Source organism: Paramormyrops kingsleyae, chromosome 22, assembly GCF_048594095.1.
Source record: "Paramormyrops kingsleyae isolate MSU_618 chromosome 22, PKINGS_0.4, whole genome shotgun sequence".
Classification (NCBI taxonomy): domain Eukaryota; kingdom Metazoa; phylum Chordata; class Actinopteri; order Osteoglossiformes; family Mormyridae; genus Paramormyrops; species Paramormyrops kingsleyae.
Genome location: NC_132818.1, coordinates 15,123,333 through 15,147,856, shown reverse-complemented (window position 1 = coordinate 15,147,856; position 24,524 = coordinate 15,123,333). Strand labels below are relative to the sequence as shown.

General features: G+C 47.6%; 2 protein-coding genes across 11 annotated transcripts in view; one reads left to right on the top strand and one right to left on the bottom strand.

Annotated features, from left to right (window-relative positions):
• Window positions 1-3,386, top strand: part of LOC111849141 (PRKCSH beta subunit of glucosidase II) — a 56,526-nt gene extending 53,140 nt beyond the window's left edge. The window contains exons 22-33 of the mRNA XM_023821760.2: window positions 138-267; window positions 497-581; window positions 667-745; window positions 1,257-1,340; window positions 1,428-1,610; window positions 1,700-1,790; window positions 1,885-1,954; window positions 2,183-2,272; window positions 2,365-2,439; window positions 2,568-2,667; window positions 2,918-3,086; window positions 3,190-3,386. Of these exons, the coding sequence (XP_023677528.2) occupies window positions 138-267; window positions 497-581; window positions 667-745; window positions 1,257-1,340; window positions 1,428-1,610; window positions 1,700-1,790; window positions 1,885-1,954; window positions 2,183-2,272; window positions 2,365-2,439; window positions 2,568-2,667; window positions 2,918-3,073 (1,143 nt within the window). The 3' untranslated portion in view covers window positions 3,074-3,086; window positions 3,190-3,386. The remainder of the gene's footprint in view (window positions 1-137; window positions 268-496; window positions 582-666; window positions 746-1,256; window positions 1,341-1,427; window positions 1,611-1,699; window positions 1,791-1,884; window positions 1,955-2,182; window positions 2,273-2,364; window positions 2,440-2,567; window positions 2,668-2,917; window positions 3,087-3,189) is intronic.
• Window positions 3,387-3,996: 610 nt separating this feature from the next.
• elavl3 (ELAV like neuron-specific RNA binding protein 3) lies at window positions 3,997-23,552 on the bottom strand. 10 transcript variants are annotated; one of them, XM_023821762.2, is made up of 7 exons: window positions 23,027-23,551; window positions 14,739-14,958; window positions 14,313-14,416; window positions 11,809-11,962; window positions 11,172-11,400; window positions 10,586-10,624; window positions 3,997-9,340 (listed from the first exon to the last, which is right to left on the bottom strand). In XM_023821762.2, exons 1-7 carry the CDS (start codon window positions 23,033-23,035, stop codon window positions 8,992-8,994), a joined length of 1,104 nt encoding a protein of 367 aa, XP_023677530.1. In that variant the 5' UTR covers window positions 23,036-23,551; the 3' UTR covers window positions 3,997-8,991. The 10 variants fall into 10 exon arrangements, with proteins under 10 accessions (XP_023677530.1, XP_023677533.1, XP_023677532.1 ...); XM_023821765.2 differs by having other exon boundaries at window positions 3,997-9,319; window positions 23,027-23,549; XM_023821764.2 differs by having other exon boundaries at window positions 11,172-11,397; window positions 23,027-23,547.
• Window positions 23,553-24,524: the final 972 nt, after the last annotated feature.

Sequence of the window (24,524 nt, the reverse complement as noted above, 5' to 3'; positions counted from 1 at the left end):
ATATTATTCCGATTCCTTAACAGTCGCCCTGTTAACCACCCTTTGCCACAAAGCTACACCTTTTCTCATGCACTTGAAAATACATGAGACGGATGAAACCCCCCCGCCCTCACGGCTCTGCGGTGGGCTCCCCGCAGGGCAAGCTGTCCGAGCTGCAGGCCAGCAGGAAGGAGCATGAGGAAAAGGTGGACGCACTCCGGACTGTGAAGGAGACCGCAGAGCAGCCGGAGAGAGAGGCGAAAGAGCGCCACCTGAAGGCATGGGAGGGTAAGCACAGGCTGCAAAATGACTGGGGCTGCATCAAAATCATGGTCTCCAAGGTATTCTACCAGCTCATTAATAATGTGCTAGACTCATGTAATACTTAATTAGTAACACCTAAAATAGTTTAATTATCAAAAAAATCGTTTAATTATGGCTCCCCTTTCCCCTAGGATTTAAGCCGCGTATGGTCCTTATAACGACGTACATGCATTTATTTCTGCCAATGTTTTAGCGCAAAAGGCAGCTCTCCAGCTGGAGAAGGAGAAGGCCAAGATGGCTGAGGTGTTCCTGGAGCTGGATGGTGATGCAGATGGCCTGTGAGTCTTGGGTTTACCATGGGGGGGGTGTAATGCTGGTGTTGGGTCTCCCGCTGTGTGTAACCTGGTGCCCTGTGACCCCCAGGGTGTCCGTGTCAGAGCTACAGACCCACCAAGAGCTGGACCCTGATGGTGATGGCGCCTTGACCGACACGGAAGCTCAGGTGCCCCCCGATTCCTGCACTCCGTTCATGCACTGATTTATGCTGCGTTCCATTTGAACTCCGAAGTCGGAATTCAAGATGGCTGCATCCACAGAAGTGAAAGCTGTACTTATATACTGTTTATCAGCAATTCCGTGTTATTTGTGTTCCATTAAATCAGTCGCACACAGTACTGTCCAGCTGCTATCTGAGGACATGTTGCTGTGGTGTTTGTATGTGCAAAATGCACTGTAATGTGCTGTTATCAACTGGTATTGCTAACAATGAGCTGGTATTGCTAAATGGCTTTCCGACTTGTCACATGCAAGTTGACCATGTTCCAGTACGTCATTCCCAGCCCCGACTTTCGACATCTGAGGTAAATGGAACGCAGCATTAATCACGGGTGTGTTTTGAAGTAGGTGATTCTGGGAGTTGTAGTCCTCTGTGATTGCTGCCTGCTGTTACTGCGAACGACCAGTAGCATGGAAATGGAATTTGGGAGGTTTTTTTTTTAAAAAAAAAAAAACAGGGGCTGCTGAGTGGAGCTGACAAGGTGGACTCTGCTGGATTCCAGAACGTCTGGAGTAACATCAAGGACAAATATGTTTCCGAGGTCAGGGGTCCTTCTTGCCTTTTACTTAAAAGTGGTGAAACCGACTTCTGGCTAGAAGTTAGTGTTCACTGTGTGTGGTGTCCTCAGTCCCAGCCGGCCCCTCCTCCACCACAAGAGCCCCAGGACTCCGAGGTGGACCAGGACAAGGATTCCAGCAAGGATTCCGACAAAGATGCGGACCAAGCCTATCCCGAGGATGACGCTGGGGATGAAGAGGATGACGAGGAGGAGGACGATGATGACGACGTTCCTGAGGAGTACGACGACAAGGTGACGTGTCATCGCTGCAGGCCAATGTGTGCGACCTGCTCTTCCTTGCCTGAGCTCTGGTCTCTGACAATGAGGCGTTTTACTGACAGGCGCCCCCTGCTGGTCCGCCAGCAGAACACAGCGATGACAGTGATGGGGCCATGCCGTCGTATGACGAGGAAACGCAGGCGCTGATCGATGGTGGGTGGTCCCGGGTGCGCTCTACTGCGCGTTTGCAGGTGCATGTGTATGCATGCGTGTTGTTCAAAGTGTGTTTTTTTTTCTTTTCGTACAGCTGCTCAGAAAGCGCGGGATGAGTTTGATTCAGCAGAGAAATCCCTCCGTGAAGTTGACGATCAGATCAAGTGAGTCGTCTGGCTTCCCCTCCCCCGCCCACCCAGAAAGACAAACTCGACTGTACCGTCCCTCCAGCTCCAACTCCTCGGTTTCTCCTCTCTCACACCTTTGACAGCCCCAGGGTGGAGGCTCTTGGGGCAGGGGTGGTGGGGGAAGCTCGGTGATCAACAGCTGGGCCTCATTGGATGGTGCCCGTGCAGCTCCGTGACATCATCTTGTTGGTGTTTCTGCTTCAGGAGCCTCGAGAAGGAGATCTCGTTTGACTTCGGCCCCAGTGCAGAGTTTGCCTACCTCTACAGCCAGTGCTATGAGCTGACCACCAATGAGTACGTCCCTATACTCCGTGTGTGTGTGTGTGTGTGTGTGTGTGTGTGTGTGCAATTGATCCCAAGTTCACTCCATGTTTTCTGGTCTTCAGATACATTTACAGGTTGTGTCCCTTCAACCGCGTGTCCCAGAAGCCTAAATATGGTGGATCGGAAACCAACTTGGGGTGAGGGTCTGGGGAGCAGATCAAGCATCTGCGCTGTGATCCGATTTGCTGCAGGGTTTTTTGTTTTGTTGTTGCCGATCGTACGTTTTGGGTTTATTTCACGGCTTTGGATCTCTTGCCTTCTGTAGGTCGTGGGGCTCCTGGAACGGACCAGAGGGCAGCAAATACTCCATCATGAAGTATGACCATGGGACGGGCTGCTGGCAGGGACCGAACAGGTCCACCACGGTTAGTCTCACACCAATGAGTTTGGATGGACTCTGACCCAATGGGCATTATGGTGAAAGGAGTGGAAGGAAGCAGTGAACCCAGTATTTCCACAGATGAACGAATATAAGCGATCACATGCCTCTGCGGGAGTCCTTCCTAAGGACATTTTATAATGCATTCGACAAGTGCTTTTGAAGAATTCTAGTAAAATTCGGGAAGCATTATTGGATAGGGAGCTCCTCCATGAGTTTTTGCATCCATGTCTCAGGTGAAGCTCACGTGCGGGAAGGAGACGGCGGTGCTGTCCACCTCAGAGCCCAGCCGCTGTGAGTACCTGATGGAGTTCTCCACTCCAGCCATTTGCCAGGAGCCTCCCAGCCTGGAGACGGTCGCCCCGGAGACCGATCCCCATGACGAGTTCTAGAACTGCTCCTGAGGTGAGCTCATGCGCGCGCACACGCACAAACACTCACCGCCAGCATCACAAACTGTGTGCTGATACTGTGCAAAAAAAAAAAAAAAGCCTCTGTCTTTTGTCAGCCCCCAGGTCTCTGGGACCAGATCACTACCCTCCTTTCCCAAGACTTCCTGGTACCCCTCTTCTTGATTAGCACTTATTTCATTTGGACCTCAGAAGAAAATCCTCACTGCTGGGTCTGCACTGTTCTCACTGGTTTTGAGCTGACGGGTCCTTTCCTTGCCCATCAAGATACTGCTGTGAAATACCCCCCCCCCCCCCCCAAAAAAAAATAGACAACCAGATGTCTTGCTAATAAACTAAGTGTCCTGTGTCACATTGTGTCCCTTTTTGATTCCTTATTTCTGACACTGTGTTGCACCTGCTTTGCCCACAGCATGGTAGGTTAGCCTGAAGGTTGCTTGTTCACAGCCTAAAAGGGGCCCTGCTCTGCTTACCTCCTGCATGGAGTTGTTCTGAAGAGCTCCAGTAAATTTATACCGTTCAACTAAACTGACTTCCTGAGTATAAACGTGAGGTGAATTTACAAATGCATCTTTTGTGTTGAAATATATAATAAAAGGCAATGAACTGCATAAGGTTATTAGTGTTTGCTGTCACTACTGGGCCTGTTTGCTGCACCATGTGAACGGTAATTCACTCTGATGATCCTTTACTGTCAGCGGTGTGCTTTGTGTTCATCCGTCACTGTCAGTGGTCTTAAGAGTTGGGCAGTTCTGCTTCCATCCAATCTGCAGTGTTGCATTTTGATTGGTCGAAGTCAGTGTCTTGTCTGAAGTGATTTATGTAGGCTGTGCTGTGTGGTCTGCGATCATCTAGGTCTGGTGTGTATTCCGTCCAGTACACAAAACAGAAGCCTGTGGGACCAGTAAGATTTGTAACTTTTATTTTTTTTTTCTCGCAAGAAAAGTACAAATAATCAAACAATTCCATGAAAAGTTTTCAAGCGTCTTCAGATGATACCCAGTAATAGATAACCTAAGCTAAATCAAAAGGTGTTTTTTTTTTAATTTTACCCCGGTGTCACATTTATTTGAATCATTCTTTATCTTGTTCAAATTTTTCTGTTGAATTTAGCTTTGTTCTTCTGACATTTTATTCCATCTGGATTGGTAGTTTTTCCCTTGTTTTGTTACTATCCCCGAAAAACTATATATAAATAAATAAGAGAGATGGCAAAGAAACTCGCTCTTTCCCCAAATAAATAGAAAGCGCATTGTTGTGAGAAAGACACACCACTGACCCCTACCGGCCACAGCCATCCTTCTCCTTCCTCTCCTCTCCGTTATCTCAGAGGTCTTTAATTCTCCGGCAGGAGCGCAGCACTACTCCCGAAAACACAAGTCCAGACAGGTGGTCCCGACCCAGAATTTAACCACCGCTTTTGGGGTTCATAAAGTGGTTGCAAGATTGGACAGAATCGATATTCCATACAACATGAAAGATGAGAAAAATCAAAGGTTTTTTTTTCTTTTTTTTTTGTAACAAGACAAACAGAACACAAGCAGTAAACATAACATCAAGCAAGCCATTTTTGTTGTCTACACACCAATTTATTTTCCTTACCAGTGCACTCTGCCTACGGATAACTTTTCGCAGTTATATTTCTGAATGTTTTTTTTTCATTCCCGTTTATAAAAGAAAAATATGGTATAGCCACATTTCAGCAAAATTGAGAACTCATTTAAACTAGCAAATATAATGAAATAAAGCATAAATATACACAAAACATACTTTTATACGAGGCAATAATAGTAATAAATAGTTTTAAGTTAACAATAAGTTAAATCTACAAGTTTAAAGTCGCCCAAATAGTACAAGTTTGTTGGCGCTATCTTATATTTTCACGTTTAATTTTTTTGTTGCAACAAAAACTACCACAGACTTTTACAAACACAATCGAACACATTTTGATTGAAATAAAAGTCTAACTCTAAAATCTGCAAACACTAAGAACTGCAACTAATTATTTTTAAATAAAGAGACAAAAATTATTGAAAATTTGTGCCCAATAAAAAGCAACTGAGTTGAGTCTTCAACCCACGTGCGTCTTCTATGTTAATCTCAATGACACAAAAACGCTTAATCAACGCGTGAATCTGATATGTAAAACAAACCAATAAATTAAATAAAAGGAGTTATATTCTAATATTGATACTGGTGGAAACCTAATCACCTCAGATTTTTTCCATAGAATTTCATTGTTGCTCTTTCAAAAAATTTGGATTCTGAAGCCAACTAGCCTATTTGTGTTAGTAACGCAGTCAGAACGAAAATCAACGGGCCAACGGAAGGAGTGTTGTATATTTCCAGAGATCAGAGTTTAGAGTGCTTGTTTGGTTTTTTTTTGTGTTTTTTTTTTGTAATGAGTCGACATTTACACATTTGTTTTTTAGTTTTTTTACATTTGATCCTTTCACTTTTTTGCAAACGATTTCAGTGTGACGTTTAATTTCTTTTTTAAAAAATATATATTATGTTCTCAGTCAATATAAAAACAAAGCACATTGCACTTGCTGTTCCATAAGAAAGTTTTTTTTTCCTTTTGAAATGGATTATAACGAGCTCATGCGGTGCGTACCTGTGTCTCATATCATTGTCCTCGGTGCTGTGTGTGCACCGTTTAGTAGGCTATGTGTCATCCTTTGTGTCTACATGTATGTGCAGTCCTGTGTTTTGCATGTGGGCGTGCCCTGGCCCGGTGTGTAATTTAAACAACCTTCAAGTGTTTGAATGGTGATCTGCGCATGTGCACGCCTGCGTGTATATGTGTGTGCATGTGTTTGCTGTGTAATTGCCGCTGTTTTAAAAAACAAAATCAGTCTCTGCGAAGATGCAAGCAGCTGTCTTACTTTATAATATGCATTCCTGCTCGTGAGCCCTGTTTGCATGGAAGTCGTGCTGTCACTCTGCGAAATCATCTTGGAAATATAAAACTAACGTAAATGTGAGTTAAATGACGAATGTTCAGAAATAGTGATATTTATATTCTTCAGTATACGTAGAGCTACAGAGCAGTATGCATAAAGATTTCGAGAGTTAGAAGCAATTGAAATGGGAGGGAAGATCACTTTGAAAACCCCCACCAAATCAAATCGCCCACCCTTCCCTATTCACAAGGTTTATCGTTCTAAAAGCCAAATGTTTCGAGGCTTCAGGAGCACTCAAAGCTTTTTTTGTGGTTTTGACGTCACGCTGATTGTATTTGCATCATTTCCGGGATGCTTTAAAACATATTTAGGATATGGAAAACCGTAGCTGTATTTTTTTCATTAGTCCATTAAATCGATTTCCAATTTCTTGTACTCAAAAAACAAGAATTTAAGGTAAGACACCTTAGATAGGTTCCTGAAGTATTCTGAGTCTTTATGCACACTGACCATGATATGTATCTTCACAGCCATCTAAATTTTGAGGTGAACAATCTAGAATTTGCGCAAGACACAACATCAACTCGCCCCATTGAATCCCTACCCCCACCCTCCCCAACACACACAGACTTCCCTAAATGAAAAATATGAAAATTAAACTATATATGTCTGTGAAAATATTTTAAGCTCAAGAATCAGTACAAATTCTGATCAAGGTCTTTTTTTTCCTTTAAGTATAAAAATAGATTTGTTTCCTTCTGAATCCTCTCACATCAAAGAGACTACTGTCCTCTTTGGCTAAGTAAGCATTATCTAGAAAAGTAATTTTAACACAGTTCACCTTTTATTTAAGTCTTTTTTGCCAATATTTAAGATGTCTTATTGTTTCATCTATTTTTGTTATTCTCTGCCAAAGTCCGTCTCACCCTAAACATGGAAGATAATATTTCTGTTGAAATTCAGATTTTTTTTTTCAGAATGAGTCGGAATTTTGGCAGATGGTCACACTGGCATATGAAATCTATTATAATTATTGTTTATGTTTTAAGGATATCCAAATTTAGCATTTGTCTTGTTTATAATGCTCAGGAGACAAATGTCTTTTTTAAATACTGGGATATAATTTTAATGGGGGTAAAGGTGGAGTGGGATTAAGACTAGGTCTAGAGGGTTTGGATATAAATACGGTGAAGATTGTGTTCATTGACTCTATTCCGGGAAACATTTACTCGTCCAGCCGACACAGTGCGAAGTAAACACTGCGGCTTTTTCCGTCAAGTGAGTTGTTTTTCGCCGTCGTACCATAAAAGGCGCATCTGTACAGTACAGTAAGGTTGAGTCGATGCTGCGTGCCAGTAGGTGCCCACTAGAAACCTGCATCTCATGGAGGGTACTTAGGCAGGTGTCCTGGGGCATTTAGTAGAACAGGGGGGTACCTGGGGAATGGGAGGGGATTGTGTGAATGGGAGGAGCTACTACAATGGGCGGGGCTTTGAGGAACAGAAGAGGAGAGCCGTGGATAAAGCACTCCAGGTAACACGTCATATTGCTCTTCTGGGTTACAATCGGTAAGAGGAAAAAATAACGAAACCTCGCCCAAAGCGTTTGTTTGTTCTGCTACGGCTGCTGTATGTTCTTGTTAAACTCGCCACAGACCTGCCAGAGGCTTCTATGCAAACACTGTAACCATGGAAACACTGTCGCCATGTCCAAAGTCAGAAGACAGCCACTTTAGGTAGAACCTAATCTAAGTCGCTAAGTAGAAAAAATCAAGCTGAAAAATACAGAGAGGTTCTCCTGTGAGTCAATGATTTCCTTTTTGCATCCTCGATAGAGGACATTTGAGTGCGTGCGCGTCAGTGAGTCTCTTTACTAGTGTGTCCTCTGGGTTTTATTGGGCTTACCGGAACTCGGCCTACTTTGCGACATCTCTTTTGGTTGTTCGTTCCTCGTGGTGCGCGGGTTTACAAGTGTGCGCGTGCAAACGTGCGTTCGCCTTTTCGCGTGAGCGAAAGGCTCCCTCTGTCGGCGGCTTTCGATCCTCGCGGCACGCGCGCGCGAGTCGCGTGATTCCTCTTCCGTGGGTAGGAGTACAGTCAGGCAGTGCGCGCCTGCGTGCGTACGCATGCATGTGTGCGGGGGTGCCTGCTCGTGTGTGTATGTCCGTGTGTGCTTGTGTGTGAGACACTGAATGGCCTGGGGACAGCCTGCAGTACAGTCAGGTTGCACCTAGATGAAAGAGCTCACGAATAGTAGACAAAGTTCTCCCTAAAAAACTGCTTACATACTTGGCTATTATAATGACCTTAAATATTGAATAAATATTTATATATTTATATTATATATAAGCGAACACTGTTTTTTTTTTTTTTTTTTTACTTTTTTTTAATTTAAAAAAATCCTTGATTGAAATGCCCACACGTAAAAAAGTGATTTCTCGCTGTTCTATCTGTCTTTGTTAGACACAAGCAGAACACAAGGTGGAGGGCTGTGGTTCCATTTTCTTGGTTCCGGTTAGGGTGAGTCGCACATATTTATAATTCATGCTTAACTTTTGACTGATTTTTTTTTCATTCGTGGTACTTACTCTTTGCCTGTGTTGAATTAAAGCCTCAGTACATTCCGCCCCCGCCGTGTCAGCTTGCCCGGTCTTCCACCTCCCCCCCCCCTCCCTCCACCTCCACCATTCTGGGTAATTCAGCACAGGCAAGCGAGGGGAAGAACTGTCGTGATTGCGTGGATAGGAAAAACACTAAACGTCATCAGTCCGTGTGAGTGTGTCCGCATGTCAAAGTGTGCCCCTTTGATCCGTGAGTGTGGGTTGGACACTTGTGTACGTCCTGCGTGTGTTTGTGTTTTGTGAGCGTGTATGAGAAAGAGAGAGAGAGCGAGAGACTCACTCCCGGTCCATGGTTTCGTGAGTGTTCGGGAAGCTCGTGAGCTCCCCCTGCAGGCTGAACCAGCCGATGCGACAGGGCGTCTCCTGCCCACACCTCAGGCCTTGTGCTGCTTGCTGGTCTTGAAGGAGACTTGCAGGACGCGGTCGCCCAGTCGGTAGCCATTGAGGCTGGCGATGGCCATGGCCGCCTCATCGTAGTTGGTCATGGTGACAAACCCAAAGCCTTTGCACTTGTTGGTGGTGAAGTCGCGGATGACCTTAACGTTGGTGACAGCGCCGAATGGGCCGAACAGCTGCCACAGGACACTCTCGTCGGCCTCGGGTGACAGGTTATAGACGAAGATGCACCAGCCAGCCCCCGTCGGCCCGGTCAGATTGACCCCAGCCAGGCTGGTCATGCTGTCGATGGTGATGGGGGAGAACCTGGGCAGGAGAGAAGGAGAGCTACCATGGGTGTCACTCTGAAGTCCTACAGAGCATGGAGCACAGTGGCCACCCCCGGCGTGGGAGGGAGCGTGTGTGTGTGTGTGTGTGTGTGTGTTTGTGTGTGTGTGTGCGTGCGCGCGCGTGTGATTGGGTGAGTGGGTGTGTGCGCGCAACGTAGTCTGTGCAAATGTGACTGAATATAGTGTGAATAAGTGAGTGTCTGTGACAGCCAGCTCTCTATCCAAGTCAGGGTCTGTCTGTGTGTGTGTGTGTGTGAGCATGATTGGCAAAAACGTTAAGTGTGATGGTAGACTGTTCATGAATGCACGATTAGAGTGAATGCTGTGTGTGTGTGTTACCATCATTTTCTGCAGGTGTATGCGTGTGTGCGCAATTAATAGTCGGTGTGAATCTGTGTTTGTGTGTGCTTGCTTGACAGTCGGTGTGGATCCATGTGGGTGTACGCGCCGTTTGCGTGCGTGTGCGTCTATGTGCTTGCGAGAGTCTGAGACGTGTTATATCGTTCTCTGCATTAATTAGCGTCCGTTATTCATCCCTCGTTTTGCCGTAAGGCCGTGTGGGGGGCCGTGTGTCGCCCATCGGCAGTGGACATACATGTGAGTGTCAACAACACAGAATCCCGACCACTCACACACAATGAGGGAAATGGAGTCCCTGAACAAGACAGACACTGAGAAATACAGAAAATACTCCATTGCTGTCCCAAAGGCGTCTGCTGATAACACGATCTATCCAACAAAACACAGAACCCTAGAAGAGGAACCAAGGAAAGCCAGACAGAAATTAATGCAAAAAACTGTGGCCAATCGAAAAGAGACGCACAACTGAATCTGGGTATGTCCATGCTGGTGGAAAAAAGGAAGGGGAAACCAAAACAACGGAAAACAAACGTTAGTCCAACGCGGTGCCAAACAAAAGTTAGTGCAGGTAAGGAAATTAAAAGGAATTGAAAGGTCCAACAAAGCCAGGCCAGAATTTCCTGCTGCGACCAGCTTCTGCCTGCGTGGGTCGTACCGGCGACCGGGCTGCCGTCAGCCTGTCAGGGTTAGCGAAGCTCGCAGCGCCGGGTGGCTACGCTCGGCAGAGAGCTTAGCAACTTAGCGACTTAGTCCTACGCCAGCAGGTGGAATTCCAGCCGCTTTGTTTGCTCTTTGACATGGATGCTTTTGTTTTTTTGTTCTTTTGTTTTGTTTGTTTTGGACGTGAACCTTTATTTTTGTTTATTTGTTTATTGGACTTTACCTCTTCACTCCGTAGCTGGCGTTTAGTAAATTGTCGAGTCTGCAACGCAAGAGGGGAGAGTTGAGGGGGGTGGACACGTTAGTAAAGAGACCCGAGAGGTCGGAGAACAGGGCTCTCGTTTCGCATGCAGCTCTTCCGTCTGTCAGCCTCCAGGGGGCACTACTCATTGCAGAAAGGGAAGAGGGTACAAAGAGTTGGCTGGTGTTAGACGGCATGACTCTGGGTGGAAGCACGAGTGTGACTGTGCGTGTGTGCGTGTGTGTGCAAATTATCGGTACAGAGTGATCAGCTTATTATCCAGCTTTTTGATTCTTATTCTGTGAAACTGGGCTTTTTTTCTATAATTAAAGCCAGAGAACTGCAGAGAAGGTGTGAGGGAGAGGGAGGTGGGGGTTTGGGGTGGGGTCTGGGGAGGATAAAAGAGGTCATTGGGACATCAAAGTGATGTTGGGAGATTTGGAGAGGTGGAAGAGAGCTAGACTAAGGTGCTGCTAGGTGAAGTTCTGGGAGTCTGGTGCGGTGTGTCGGAAGATTGGTGCTGTCAGGTGACTTGATGAAGGTGTGGGGAGTCCGGGTGAAGTAGTACCTGAAGCGTTGGGTCTGGTGGTGCAGCGGGCCAGTGTAGCGACGGGCTGCCGTCTGGTACAGCTGGGTGAGCAGCGCCTGTCCCGTCTTCTGGCTGGGGTTGTTGGCGAACTTCACGGTGATGGGCTCAGCTGCACCCAGGGGCTTCTGCCCGTTCAGGCCTTTGATGGCTTCTTCTGCCTCGTTTCTCTTGTCGAACCGGATGAAACCCACTCCCCGTGATACACCTGCTCCGGGACACAAAGCAGACTCATGTTAATACCCAAGACCAGGGGTTAGACCAGATTTCAGATCCGCTCCTCAGAAAGCCCTTGAGAACTGTGGCTTTTAAAGACCGGCAGAGTCAATAGCATGACTAAGAGGTGACGTAGCATATCGACCAGCACAGATTGTCAGCTTTGAGCAATGGAACTGCCCTTCCACGGTGCTCAGGGTCAAAGGTCAGGGGTCAAGGTTAGAGTGTCCAGCATCCAATATACAGTCAACTGGCACAGTCATTGTCCCTGGAGGAACAGGAGTGTCATCGCTGATTGGCGAAGAAGGGTGAGACTGGGTGCGGTTGGGGGGGGGGGGCAGCTATGGGTGGACGTGGGGGAGGGGCGGAACAGCCGTCGTCAGGGAGTGAGATAAGGCTGTACCTGTGACCTGGTCCACCAGGATGCGGGAGGTGATGATGCGGCCGTACTGGGAAAACAGCTGCTCCATGTCTTTCTGACTCATGGTCTTCGGAAGACCACTGACGTATAGGTTGGCGTCTCGGATGGAGGCAGAGCTCGGCCGGGCGTAGGACACCTGCAGGACAGCGTGTCGGCGTGTCAGTGTGGGCGGGGCGAGGTGCCGCTACACACTCCTACCCCTGGCGCTACACGCTGGACATGCACACGTGTTTGCACACTGAGGTTACGCACTAAGACAGCCTGTGTGCACAAGGGCTGCGTGCTGTCTGTCACACTGGCCGAAATTTGGCTTTACTAATTATGTGTTTTATGTGAAATAAGCCTTAGAGGAAGAGCAGGAATATGTGTGTGTCTCTGTGTGTGTGTGTGAGTGTGTGTTTGTGTCTGTCTGTGTCTGTGTGTGTCTGTGTCTGTGTCTGTGTGTCTATGTGTGTGTGTGTGAGTGTGTGTGTGTGTGTGTGTTTGTGTCTGTCTGTGTCTGTCTGTGTGTGAGTGTGTGTGTGTGTGCCTGTGTCTGTGTGTTTGTGTCTGTGTGTGGGGTTGTGTGTTTGTGTGTGTCTGTGTGTGTGTGTGTGTGTGCCTGTGTCTGTGTGTCTGTGTGTCTGTGTGTGGGGTTGTGTGCCTGTGTGTGTCTGTGTGCCTTTGTGTGTCTGTGTGTCTGTGTGTGTGTGTGTGTCTGTGTGTGGGGTTGTGTGTCTGTGTGTGTCTGTGTGTGGGGTTGTGTGCCTGTGTGTGTCTGTGTGTCTGTGTGTGTGTGTGTGTCTGTGTGTCTGTGTGTGTGTGTGTGTGTGTGTGTGTGTGTGCCTGTGCCTGTGTCTGTGTGTCTGTGTGTGGGGTTGTGTGCCTGTGTGTGTCTGTGTGTCTGTGTGTGTGTGTGTGTCTGTGTGTGGGGTTGTGTGTCTGTGTGTGTCTGTGTGTGGGGTTGTGTGCCTGTGTGTGTCTGTGTGTCTGTGTGTGGGGTTGTGTGTCTGTGTGTGGGGTTGTGTGCCTGTGTCTGTGTCTGTGTGTCTGTGTGTGGGGTTGTGTGTGTGTGTGTGTGTCTGTGTGTGGGGTTGTGTTTTTCCACCTTGATTTGTAGGCTCCTGGGATCTCAGCTGCTCTTAGCAACCGTCACAGAGTGTAAACAGCCACATCTATCTGGGATCCCGAAGCAGTGGCTTCTCAGTAATGCACACAAAGAGTCACACGTACAAATTCATGCAGTCACAGAAACATTAACTCACAAATACAGGTATGCCCACACACACGCTACATTCACACATACATGCACCCAAATCATGCCTTCCTTCAGGCCTGTAACTAGCATATGATGCTGACACAGGTCACGTGACCAGACTAAAGAGTCCCATAGGATCAGGCTTATGTGAGAGGGGGTGTGGATTTAAATGATGTGGACGGGCTGGCAGGGGGTGGGGTGGGGGTGGGGAGGTGAAAGACACTGGGGGTGGGGGCAAGCGCTTTGGGGATGATGCCCTGTTATTAACCCTCTCTCCCTCCCCATGGTACAGATGGTGCTTGGGGCCCATATGGTCTTTAATCCTGTAATGGGCATTCTGCTCTGTGAAAGAGCCCCCCCCAGCTCTGCCACCCCCGCCAGCAGCCCAGCAGTCATTAAGACGTGCTCCTTCCCCTTCACCCCAGCTGTGTGGAACACAGCGCCCCCCAGCTCACAGGTCCACGCTTGTCACTGAGGGAACCGTCCTCAGCAGCTACGCGCTGCGTTTACGACTCCCATGGTCAGGACACATTAGCTGATCGCCACGTTCTGGCCACTCGCGGTCAGGCTGTATCAGCCAATCGTCACGCAGTGTTCGTTCATGGTCAGGCCACATCAGCCAATCACAGCATGCTGGTCACTCATGGTCAGGCTGCATTAGCCAATCACAGCATGCTGGTCACTCCTGGTCAGGAGACATTGGCGAATCACTACGTGCCGCCCGGCGTTACCTCTTCTAGCATTTTCATCTGCTTTGATCACCTTTATGGTGAAGGAGAGTGGGGGCTTTTGAACGGGATGGTTTAATCTTCCTGTCTGATTTCTGTCTTCCCTTTGAACCCCAGGGGGAGAGCGGCGACCTCCGATCCCGGTTCAGGACAAAGGAGTTCCCTAATTATCCCACATCGGAGGCAGATGGGGTTCAGGCAGCGATGACTCTGCCGCCCCACAGCGACTTGCTTTAATTACATTTCCATTACAATCGCTCCTCTATGCCGCCAACCTCCTGCCCTCTGACTCCTCTTTCTCTCTCCCTCTGTTCTTCACACTTCCTTTCATTCAGCAGTCACACATCTCCCCCCCCCCCAACTCTGCCCCGCCCCCCCGTCCCTCCTCCCACAGCCCCCCAATCCCTTTCTCTCCCTCACATGAGCCTGCTGCACATGCCATTGTTCACGGCCGACCCCCCCCCCCCGAGAGCAGGGGGGCTTGGGGTGTGGGGGGTGCATAGGGGCAGAGATCTCCTCACCTTTATTGTTTTCGTTTGCAGTTTGAGTCCGTTGAGGGTGTTGATGGCCTTGTCGGCATCGTTTGGGTCGACGTAATTCACAAATCCATAGCCTAAGCTCTGACCTGCAACGGCGGAAGTTCTGGTTCAGTCCATAATTCATAGTGTCTGTCATGCTGGATTTCAGCCGTTCTTTTGTGGGGATGTTTTATGCAGAATGCCAGCAATGGCTATAATTTACAGTTGCACATCCATTTGAACATGATTTGGGAATGCATGCATTGATCCATTTACAGCGGATTTTCTAGAAGAGGAACCTTTCAGTGGGAATTATTTCTTTTAAGGAGTTAGGAATCATTAATTGCATCAGAATAACACCCAGTGAGAAGCCCTTTCAGTGACTGAAAAGCATGCTTGGTGAGCCTAGACACATTTCAGAAGCAGTACCCGTGATCTTGTCCCGGACCAGCTTGCAGGACTCGATCTCCCCGATGCTGCCGAACAGGCTCTTAAACTCCTCCTGGGTCATGTTCTGGGGCAGGTAGTTCACTATCAGGTTGGTCTTGCTGTCGTCTGTTGAGCCGTTGGTGCTGATCACTGGGCCGTTGGGGAGGCTGTTTCCGGTCGGACCGTTGGACACCTGAGTTTCCATGGTGCTGATTATCTGCTGAGGAGAGCAGGAGGACAATCAGACACGACGTCCGCGGCGCACAAACGCCAGCGAGAGGGGCATCTCCAGCAGAAAATGGCAAGTACTCAGCCTACGAGATCAGTCAGTTACTTCTGCACAAATGACATGCCTGTTAACGGAACTTACTCAAGTTTTACATTTACTGACATTTAAAATGTCTAAGTTACATCACTTTAGTCATTAATCTATTTCAGACAAGAACAGACCGGGATAAGAAACGCAGGCCTGCCTACAACCATGTTACTGTGGTACAGCTTTAACTTGACGCTGCTCTATCACGCTGTGACCTTAATATTCTCCTTGTTAATGTAGCGGTGATCCATATTGCTTTTATTTTTAAACGCATTGGAGATTATGCCCTCCCCACTCCCCGCCCTTTCCAAACTTTGGTTCATTCCCAGTATCCCGCCACCTCCTACTGCATTGTTTTCCGTATTTGTGGGGACTGCACCATCACCCACGCTGCGGGGGAGAGTAGGACAAGCAGGGGAAGACGGCTCCCCCCCACACACAACCCTCCTCCTCCCCCCGCCCCCCCCCAGGCCTTCCCTGTGTGGTGTAACAGGCACACCTCCTCTACCTGGGGGGGGGGGCCTTTATCACTGCACATGAGCCCCTCCGCTTCCTACCCAGGATTTTAATAATTCTCAGGCCCCTTTCTTACGTAGCGTCGGGCGTAAAACCTACTAAAGAATGGAGAACGTGGACAATGGAGGGGGCCATTAGGGGCTGGGTGCTGAGGCAGTTAAAGGACCCGGCTATTCAGAGGCGGCCATTGAACCTCAGGAAGGGCAAGTAATTATACCCTTGAGGGAAGTACTTAAATGTACCTGAATTGCTCCGACAAGGATCTATCTTTATAACTGAGTGCAGTGTGACCGAAGACTGTACACATTGCTCTGAGTGAGTGTTTGCCAAACAGGTGTTGCCAATGACAACATATGTCGAGCAAAGGTGACATATAGTGACTGCCTTCTCATTTGTGTTGCTTCAGGTAACTCACGGGCTTCATGTGCATTTGAGCCTGGAGGATTGTGGGGGATTCTTCAGTCTGAGGTAAGACTGCGAACCGATGCTACCGGCTGCAACAGGGGCCTCATGCGACCCGATCTTGGCCCTTACACAGGCTGGGGGTCTGAATAGCCTCTTTTAGGTTTGTTTGGTTCTCCATGATTAGCCGACATCCTCTCTGGGGGTGCTGGGATGGGGGGTGAATGACATTGGTTGCTGTCAGACCTTCTATTTCTTCTAACTCCCTGACAGTCAAGCTCCCGCCCGCTCAAGGTCACGTGAGGAACGGAGGTGTTCCCCGTTTGGCACGTGATAGTTCCCTGGTTGCTTTGGTCCTGCTAGACGGTGAGAGGCTGTCCGGGACAGAGGTATGTGGAAATGCGGACGAGCTCAGTGCGAATCGGCACAAAGCCGGGAGCCCAGAGTCCCAGTTCGCTGGCAAGCTTGATAAACCGAAATAAAAACAAAACCCCGCCGTTCTACATTTAGATGTTTCTGGAAGTTACACAGCAGTCATTAAAGAGCTTTGAGTGGCAAGCTTTCCTTTCATCTTAAAATTTTTACCTTCTTTAAACCTGATGCTTCTTACTGTTTTTCAAATCTCGCTCCTTCCTTCTGCCGTCTCCTTCCTCACTGTTTTGTCTGGTCCTCTATCTACCTCCCTTGTCTCTCTCTCTCCCTTTCTCTCTCTCCATAACTCCTTTCTTCCCTCGAGTTTTACCTCTAGCCAGGTTGTCAAGGTAACAGTGGCCTGACAACAGTTGCCATAGTGGCTGGCTTCCTGACTTTCTGTTTGACGGTATATATGTGTGTGTGTGTGTGTGTGTGTGTGTGTGTGTGTGTGTGCGTGTGTGTGTGTGTGTGCGCGCATGTGTGCGTGTTTGTGAAAGAGAAGAACTATCCGGGCTCCGGGTGAGACAAAGGATTATCAGTTGCATTGTGAATCAAAAAGGAGCTTCGTGGACAAAGGAAGAGCGATATAGGGCCGGCTTGCTTTCGCTGTCTGCAGAGGTTGTTGGGAGCAAGATAAATGTGATCCTGCACTGGCAATGTGGTGCTTTGTTGGGCACTTTTAAATGGGGATTGGTCGACAGGGACAGGGATGGGAGGGGGGTGGACAAAGGAGCATTAAAAACAACATGTGAGGAAATGAGAGCGGCTGTTTTTCAAGGCTCCAAAATAATGAAGCAAGGCGAAGCGTCCAGAGCAGCACAAAGAAACAAGCATAATAAAAAATACTATTTTGAGTCTCTTTGAGATATAAGCAGGTGTAAAGTGAGGGTTAGGGTCCGACTAAAATTTATGAAGCAAAATACCGAATGACATTTTTCAGGGACATCATATAAAAGCATGTGCACAAAAGTAGTACCCTTAAAAGCTTTGGGGGGGGGGGAGCTTTTAAGGACCCTACAGCAAGGACACAGCACAATCAGAACCAGCAGGGGGGGCCTTCTGACCCACAGACCCCTCCCCGCCACTGTCCCCTCTCTGTCCCACTGCCTGTCCCTGTCCTGTGACTCACACTGTCCTGATGCTTGTCCCCCCCCCCCCCCCCCAGCCACCCCTTGAGCTGCAGGTAATCTGGGGACTGCCTAGTGCAAACACTGTCGATTACAGTCAATCTAATTATAACGCGGCTGAAGTGAAGTGCCATCCAAGTGGGCCACGCAAACATGGGGGGTGGGGGGGGGGAGCGGAGTAACGGGGGCTTTCTTACACATCTTCAATCCCCGGGGGGGTTTCAGACAGGCAAAAAAAAAAAATGCTATCGTTTATTGGCAGAGAAGCCTGGGTCTTCAGCTCTGCCATTTCCCATTTTGTTTAGAGAGAATGGGCTCAAATGCCAAGATATTTCCAGTTTAACCAAAAGTACAAAACGACCATCGAGGCTGGCCAGCTGCAATTGCAATCTCTCCAACACTAAAATGCTAAGCCGTTTGCTGGATGGGTGTTTATGCACATAGAGCTGGATATCCCCATGTACTGTGGTCACCTCGCCGCCAATTACGGTCAACATTTATATAGAAACCAGAATAGCAACCTAAATTAAACCCCGCATATTTTCCATCACCCACCTTCTTAAGCACCTAATTAAAATACCAACAAAAGTTATCAGCCTGGCAATTAGAAAACAGTGAGGCGAATATAGAAATCCGATACGTGACCCCATCCAAACATAAGAATAGCAGCCAAGAAGAAAAGAGTACTATTTTGCCCTATATAACTGCTGGGTTCATGTTTTGTATTAAATTATCCTGGATGTGAGAACAGCAGAGTAAATCCTGTCTGAAACGTACTCTACACTACTTTAACACTACAAAACTTCACAGACGATAAATCTCCCAAAATCGATGTTGGAATACTGAACCCATGACCTTCCGGTGCTGGGGCCTGTACTATAATCCAAAAACTTGTGGGGAGCTTGACTGCCGGTGCCTTCAAATATATGGTGTATTGAGGCCCCAGCTCAGGGTGACACCAGAGACACCTGACAGATCACAGCTGACCCGGCCTGGGATGTGGTCACACTGAGATCTACAAGAGGGCGATTCAGCCCCCCGCCCCTTAAAGCATGAATGCTTTGCACGCTTCACTCCTCCAGTTTGTCTTCTTGGATAAATATTTGGAAGAACGTGGTGCCCATCTCTGCCGGGGGTGGGGTTACAGGGGAGGTGGAACACTCAGGTTTAGAAGCTATCTGCAAAACAGAGTCACCAAAGGCCGTGTATGCTGAAGGGTGTTGGTTCAAGTTCCCTAGAGGGGTCTTGCTTATACCCTGTAAGAGAGTGGACAATATGATTTTTTCCAGTATAATGTTAAGCTATGTGAATAGCCAAAAATTACAGGCTGTTTCTGGATGAGGTTTGGGGTCAGCTAAGTAATAAATGAAAAACATTAATTTGTAGTGTAATTGTTTTGACATCTTCTTGTGTAATATTGCCTTTTCTTTCTCGTGCTCCTGTCCTTGTTCTTAATTTGGATGCTGTTCTCCTGCCCCTATGCGTTTCCACCATGTCAGCAAGGCGATGCAAAAAGGGTTCGGGGGACAGATGATGTTTGGCAGCTCGGCAGACGAAAAAGCAAAACTGTTCTGGGATCACTTTGCTGTTTCAAGGCTGCTGTTTGTAGCTGTTTATAGCCGGATTCCTCTTCTCAGCACTGTGAACATCATTAAGCTGCTTGTAATTACCTGAAATTTCTGGTAACAGCCCAGTGAATGTAGATTTCAAGTAAAAATAAATAAATAAATCTTAAATTCAGTTTACAGCTAATTGATACTGTGATGCTGGTTTCTGGCTTCTGATTAAGTCTGTGGGCACTAGGTGGCGTGCTCGTAAGGCGGTTCTTAATAAAGACGATCAATTTAAACTGTCGATGTATATTAGTGACGGGGGCAGTTAATTAGTTCTACGATGTGAAGCTTTATTTTTCAGCATTTCTCCGTTGTTTTTAAATTACACAATTTTCCAGATATTAACCAGCCACCAGGTGGAACAATGCTTCCCCAAATGTAGCGACTGGTCGGTAGCGGGCTGCGGTCCCGCCCTCGCTGCGCAGACCTCGGCTATGCAGCTGCTCCTGGCTCTGATTCCCCGTCATTGTTTTGCCTCCAGTGACGCGCAACGCCAGGCGATCCTTCAGCTATCTTAAAACAAATGTGATCAAAGTGGCTGCTAAAACTCGCTGATTACAGGATAAGCCCCCCCCCCGTTGAAGGATTCAGCCCCGCTCCCCCTGTATATGAGAGATCAGCCTGGAACCAAAGCTGTCGCTGATCGCACCCCCAGCGCTGGGAATTAGCGCGACACCAAACATTTTTCACAGTTAAAGACACAACAGGCCAGTCAATACTAATCTGCCTTTGTAATGACATTATATGGCTATTGTTATGAGTAATAATAAAAATAATAATAATAATCGTATTTATACAGCATATTTCAAATCGTAATAATATAGCCTAGGCCCTATACATCTGAAGCATAACGTGTAATTTTATTGGTATGGCAGCTGAGCGTGTGACTGACAGTTGCAGAAAAATAAAACCAAACGATGAAAGCGGCTAAAATAAGTAAGGTTAGGGACGCGCAAGGCCGGGTGCTATCCGTAGTGCTGAAGTTAACAGCGGCACCGCATGCAGACATGGCTTCGGCCATTATATAACATGCGCGTTAGCCATTTAGCATCAGTGTTTTTATAACAAATTGTGACATACGATAAGTTAATTCCTTATCCGCCGACGCTAGATTGTTCTTTAAAACGTATTTGTAAGCATACACTTTTAATAAATGTCGGCAGTATATGCGTCTGTAATGCCGGGCGTGTTTTTTTTTATTGCTGAATAAAGGGATTGACACAAGCAAACAAAAGAGCCACCCGTTCCTTCTGTTTCGGGCGCTCGGAGACTATGCCTGCATTATGAATATTAATGTCAACAGTAGCGCTTTGTGTCCAGGCAGGAGGCTACGGGACTTTCGGAGAACAATGAGCATCACAGTCGCCAGCGCTCCCTTATGCCACAATAGTAACCATCGTCATCGCCGTCGTAATTACAGCAGTAGTAATTCACACGACGTGGTCCTTTAGTGAAAAGAAAAAACTGATAAAGTGTAGCCTTGGGGGAGACGAGGTCTAATTCTGTCCCGCTACACCTTGATTAAATATGTTTTACCTTATTATTCCGCAAACGTATTGAAACAATTTCAAATAAGCGACTCTGTTCTGTTTATTATAGGGTACAGCTACGATTTCCCCCCAAGCACTATGCAGTCATAAATATATTCAAAGCTAGGTAATCGTGCAAGTTTTTGCGATATCCTATCGTCTACTTTTTTCTCTATGATACGTTTTTCAAAGTATAAGTAAATAATCAGTAGATAATTCACCCTCAAATCCCCATCCGGTTAATAAATTTAGGCCTGTATTGTTTATCAGTAGCATAGCATTGGAAGTTAACATGCTTGCAATATACCGTACAATATGCAATGCTCTCGATGTCCTTGTCCTTAAATTAAGCAAGCTACGCAAGGGGACAGTTATGTGACTCAACGCTTTGTAGGGTGCAGGGTGTGCTTGCGGCGGATTGCGGAACCGAGAGGCCTGCTGCCCACTGCCCAGCCTGCCGAGCGGCATTTCCCGTACCTTTCTGTGTCTACACGTTTTTCCTCATTTGGGATATTTCACTGTCCTTAACGTGCATTTAAACACACGTTCCGATTCAATCTCCACAACCCCTTTGTCAAAAATTACGGCGGATATTCAAAATTATTTTTATTTAGCCGATCCACTTCGTACGCGCGCGAATCCTGCCCTGTGTTAATACGTATTTTGTCATTACTGTGATTTTTTTTTTTGCCGAAAGCTGCAACTGCAGTGGTTTTGTAAACAGTAGCAATGTCCTTGAAAATGGTGTTAAGTCATACTTTGGAAGGAAGGTCGGTCAACTCAACAGAAAACCCAGTCGTGTTTAAATACAACATCAGGTAGGCTACATAATAAGGACGTCAATGAAATAAATCCTATTAATATATAGAGATATCCGGTTATTTGCCATTCGAACTCATGCAGTATACAATAATAGCTGTTTTGCACCTGCGTTTCATTGTTATATTTAATATAATACGGATGCGTGCTGAAAAAATGATTAATAAATTGGATCTATTCGGTTATCTCTTTTATGTAGCATTGTACACGTGATGATGGATATTTTGCCATAAGAAAACGGGGAGTTTATACGACTCTTATACGAATCCTAACGCTCCATAGGTTCTCCGGCAGGGTGTATATCAACCTGCGTTACTTTCCTTGCATGTATGATTAGGGGAGGCATCGGCGGACCGCGCCCTGCATTGTTATATTCGAGAAAAATGTTGGTGGTGGTGGGCTCTGCGTGGACACACCCACTCAAGGAGCACACAATGCTCCCCCTCCCCTTCGCTTTTGACGGTGACGGTAACACGGGGCTCCGAGACGCCCGCTTTGAGGCCGCCTCTCGCGTTTTCTGCGGGGCTCGTACATGTGCGCACGGGGAAGGACACGGCCGTAAACACGGCGATCCCTGAAATTTCCACTCCATTTCCCTGGTTGCGTCGCAACGAGAGCCCTCAGGAATTCTGACTTGCCTGATTCAATCCAAACCAATAGATGCGTAATCTCTCTCCCTCACTCCCTCCCCATCTCTCTCTCTCCCTCCGTCACACTCACGCACTCTCGCTTTCTTTTTCTCTACCTCCCCCCACCTCCCTCCCTCCCTCCTAGTGACTCGACCCTTTTCTCTGGCTTGCTCTCAACGGGCTTTTCTCCGAGCCATCATGTTTTGTCTCCGAGATCCGTCTAGAGCATCCTTCATAACCACGACGCGGTGAAAGGCAGTCCAGTCCTCCCCCATAGCTGCTCGACAGCATGCGGCCTCGGTCCGTTACCCCTCCCCTGCTCTCCTCCCTCCACTCCCTCCCCCCTCCTCGCTTTTTTCTCCCTTTTCACATTTCAACACTGACACCTTTTATTCCCCGCACCGCTTAACCTTCCGTAAGCTGCGTTCAGACAGTAAACGCAGTGCGTTTTCGGGGTTAAGGAAAAAAGTTTCTAAAATCAAAGCGAATCAAAAATCCGTCGTAGTTCTAGGTCAGTGTACAGTGTCCGGAAAGAGGGAGGGAAGGAGTTTAAATCCTCCACAGAAAGCGGCGAAGGCGTACACGAATGCGGCGCGCAGGACGGCAGCTGCATCGCCACATATCACATTACTAATTCTCCAGACTGCACGCTAATCTGATCAACAATGTCGATTAGCCAGATATCCATGCAAGCTGAGGCTTATTGTATCAACATAGACTATGCATACCACAGAATATACACACTATCTATGTAAATGCACAATCAATGAAATAAATCAACAGTTAAAAATCAAACAACCAACCAACACTCTTATCTGTTGTTCATAGGTATGTATTAACTGCAGCCTTGTAAATATATAGGATATAGATCTGCTGGCATTTCGTATCCCACATAGAAAAAAGAAGGAAAAAGATATACGCACAGTGACCATTCTTGATGTACAAAGATGGTTGAGATCTAGGTCCTTCAATTGGTAGGTCTTGAATCCTTGTGTTGGATTTTTCGGTGTATGTAGTCTTTTTGTTTGTTTGTTTGTTTGTTTGTTTTGATTTGATTTTTTTTTTTTTTTGCAACTTACAAGGTGAACGGTGCAAAAAAAGGAGGATGACGACAGAATCTCCAAATTAAAACAGAAAAAAAAACAAATTCTCTCTCAAGGGGTGTCAGCCCTCAGCGGGGCGAAGGCGAGGAGAGGAGGTTTGGAGATGATAATGAAGGAGAGATTTCTCTTGGAGCAGCGTGGGCGATGTTTCGTTAAAAAAAAAAAAAAAAAAAAAAGGAAAAAAAAAAGAGAAGACGTGTTCCCCCAGCAGGGTGTGTCCAGAGCCTTGTGTGGAGGTTCTTGTGCTCAGTGTGTAATTCCCAGCTTCTCTTGCACTCTCCTCAGTGCCTGCAATGCAATGTTCTTCCTTTATGAGCTCCTCCGGCTGGCAGAGAGTGGCGCTGATTGGCTAATTTGTGCAGGGAGGGGAGTAGCGGTGGGGGCAGCCTTTGCGGTGTAGTCCTCTCCCCTTCAGGACGTGCAGAGCCCCAAGCCTCTCTCTGCATCCCTGCTGCCCCAGCACCCACCCAACCTCCACCCCCCCCCCCCCCCCCCAGCCTCACAAAGGGTACCCTTTGGTTATTCGTCACCGTAAAAACAAAACATATATATAAAATATCGACAACAAAAAAAGGAGGGATGCATAGGACTGTGTCAAGACTCTCAGACAGTTTTTCGTGCCCATCCGATCGAGGCGGACAGCCCAGTCGCCGGTCCGAGGAGCGTGTGACGGATCCTCTCGATGAGTTGGGAAGGGGGCGAGGAATGGAGGGAGAGCAGAGGAAAGGGGGGTGGGTGGGCCATTGTTCCGATCCTTTTCTCTTTCTGGAGTGGGTGGCTGTCTCGGCGTGGTATGAGGTGAGCGTTTCTGCTCAGAGCGCCGCTGAAATGTTTACGTCCGACTGCATTGGGCGGGTGTTTCCCTTTTTTTTCCAGACAGGCCTTTTTTCCGCTCGCTAAAAGACCCCGACGTGTCATGGACAAAATCAATAGAAGATGAACCAGCTGGGGCTGGCTGGGCGTTCTTAAGGTGGTACGTGTTTTTCTGATATTCTGTCATTGCTCCTTCATCCTTGCCGTGATTCCTCTGTGTTCTGTAAGATGCACCCGTCCCCGTCCCCCCCCCAAACCCCGAGGGAAGGCGTGTGACAGATGACCTATTTCTGCTGAGACCCTCCGGTAGTGGTGCTGACCTTGAGGGAAGGGGGCGGAGCTAGTGAAGCACACGGGGGCGTGGCCACCACCTGACAGGACCTCTGTGAGTGGGAGGGGCTCACAGACAGGTGGCGGTTTCGGCGGAAAGGTGTCCGCTGCGAGAAAGTCTGTTAGCGTTCAGAGTCGGGCTCCGCAGCGAGGGAACGCGCTCTAGGCCCCTGGA

Coding starts and splice junctions, on each gene's coding strand:
- elavl3 (XM_023821762.2), bottom strand. Junction 14,417..14,738: donor GGTCCGGGACAAGATCACGG/GTACTGCTTCTG, acceptor CCGCCGTTGCAG/GTCAGAGCTTAGGCTATGGA. Junction 9,341..10,585: donor GCCAGCTACGGAGTGAAGAG/GTAAAGTCCAAT, acceptor CACCCATGGTAG/CTCTCCTTCTCTCCTGCCCA.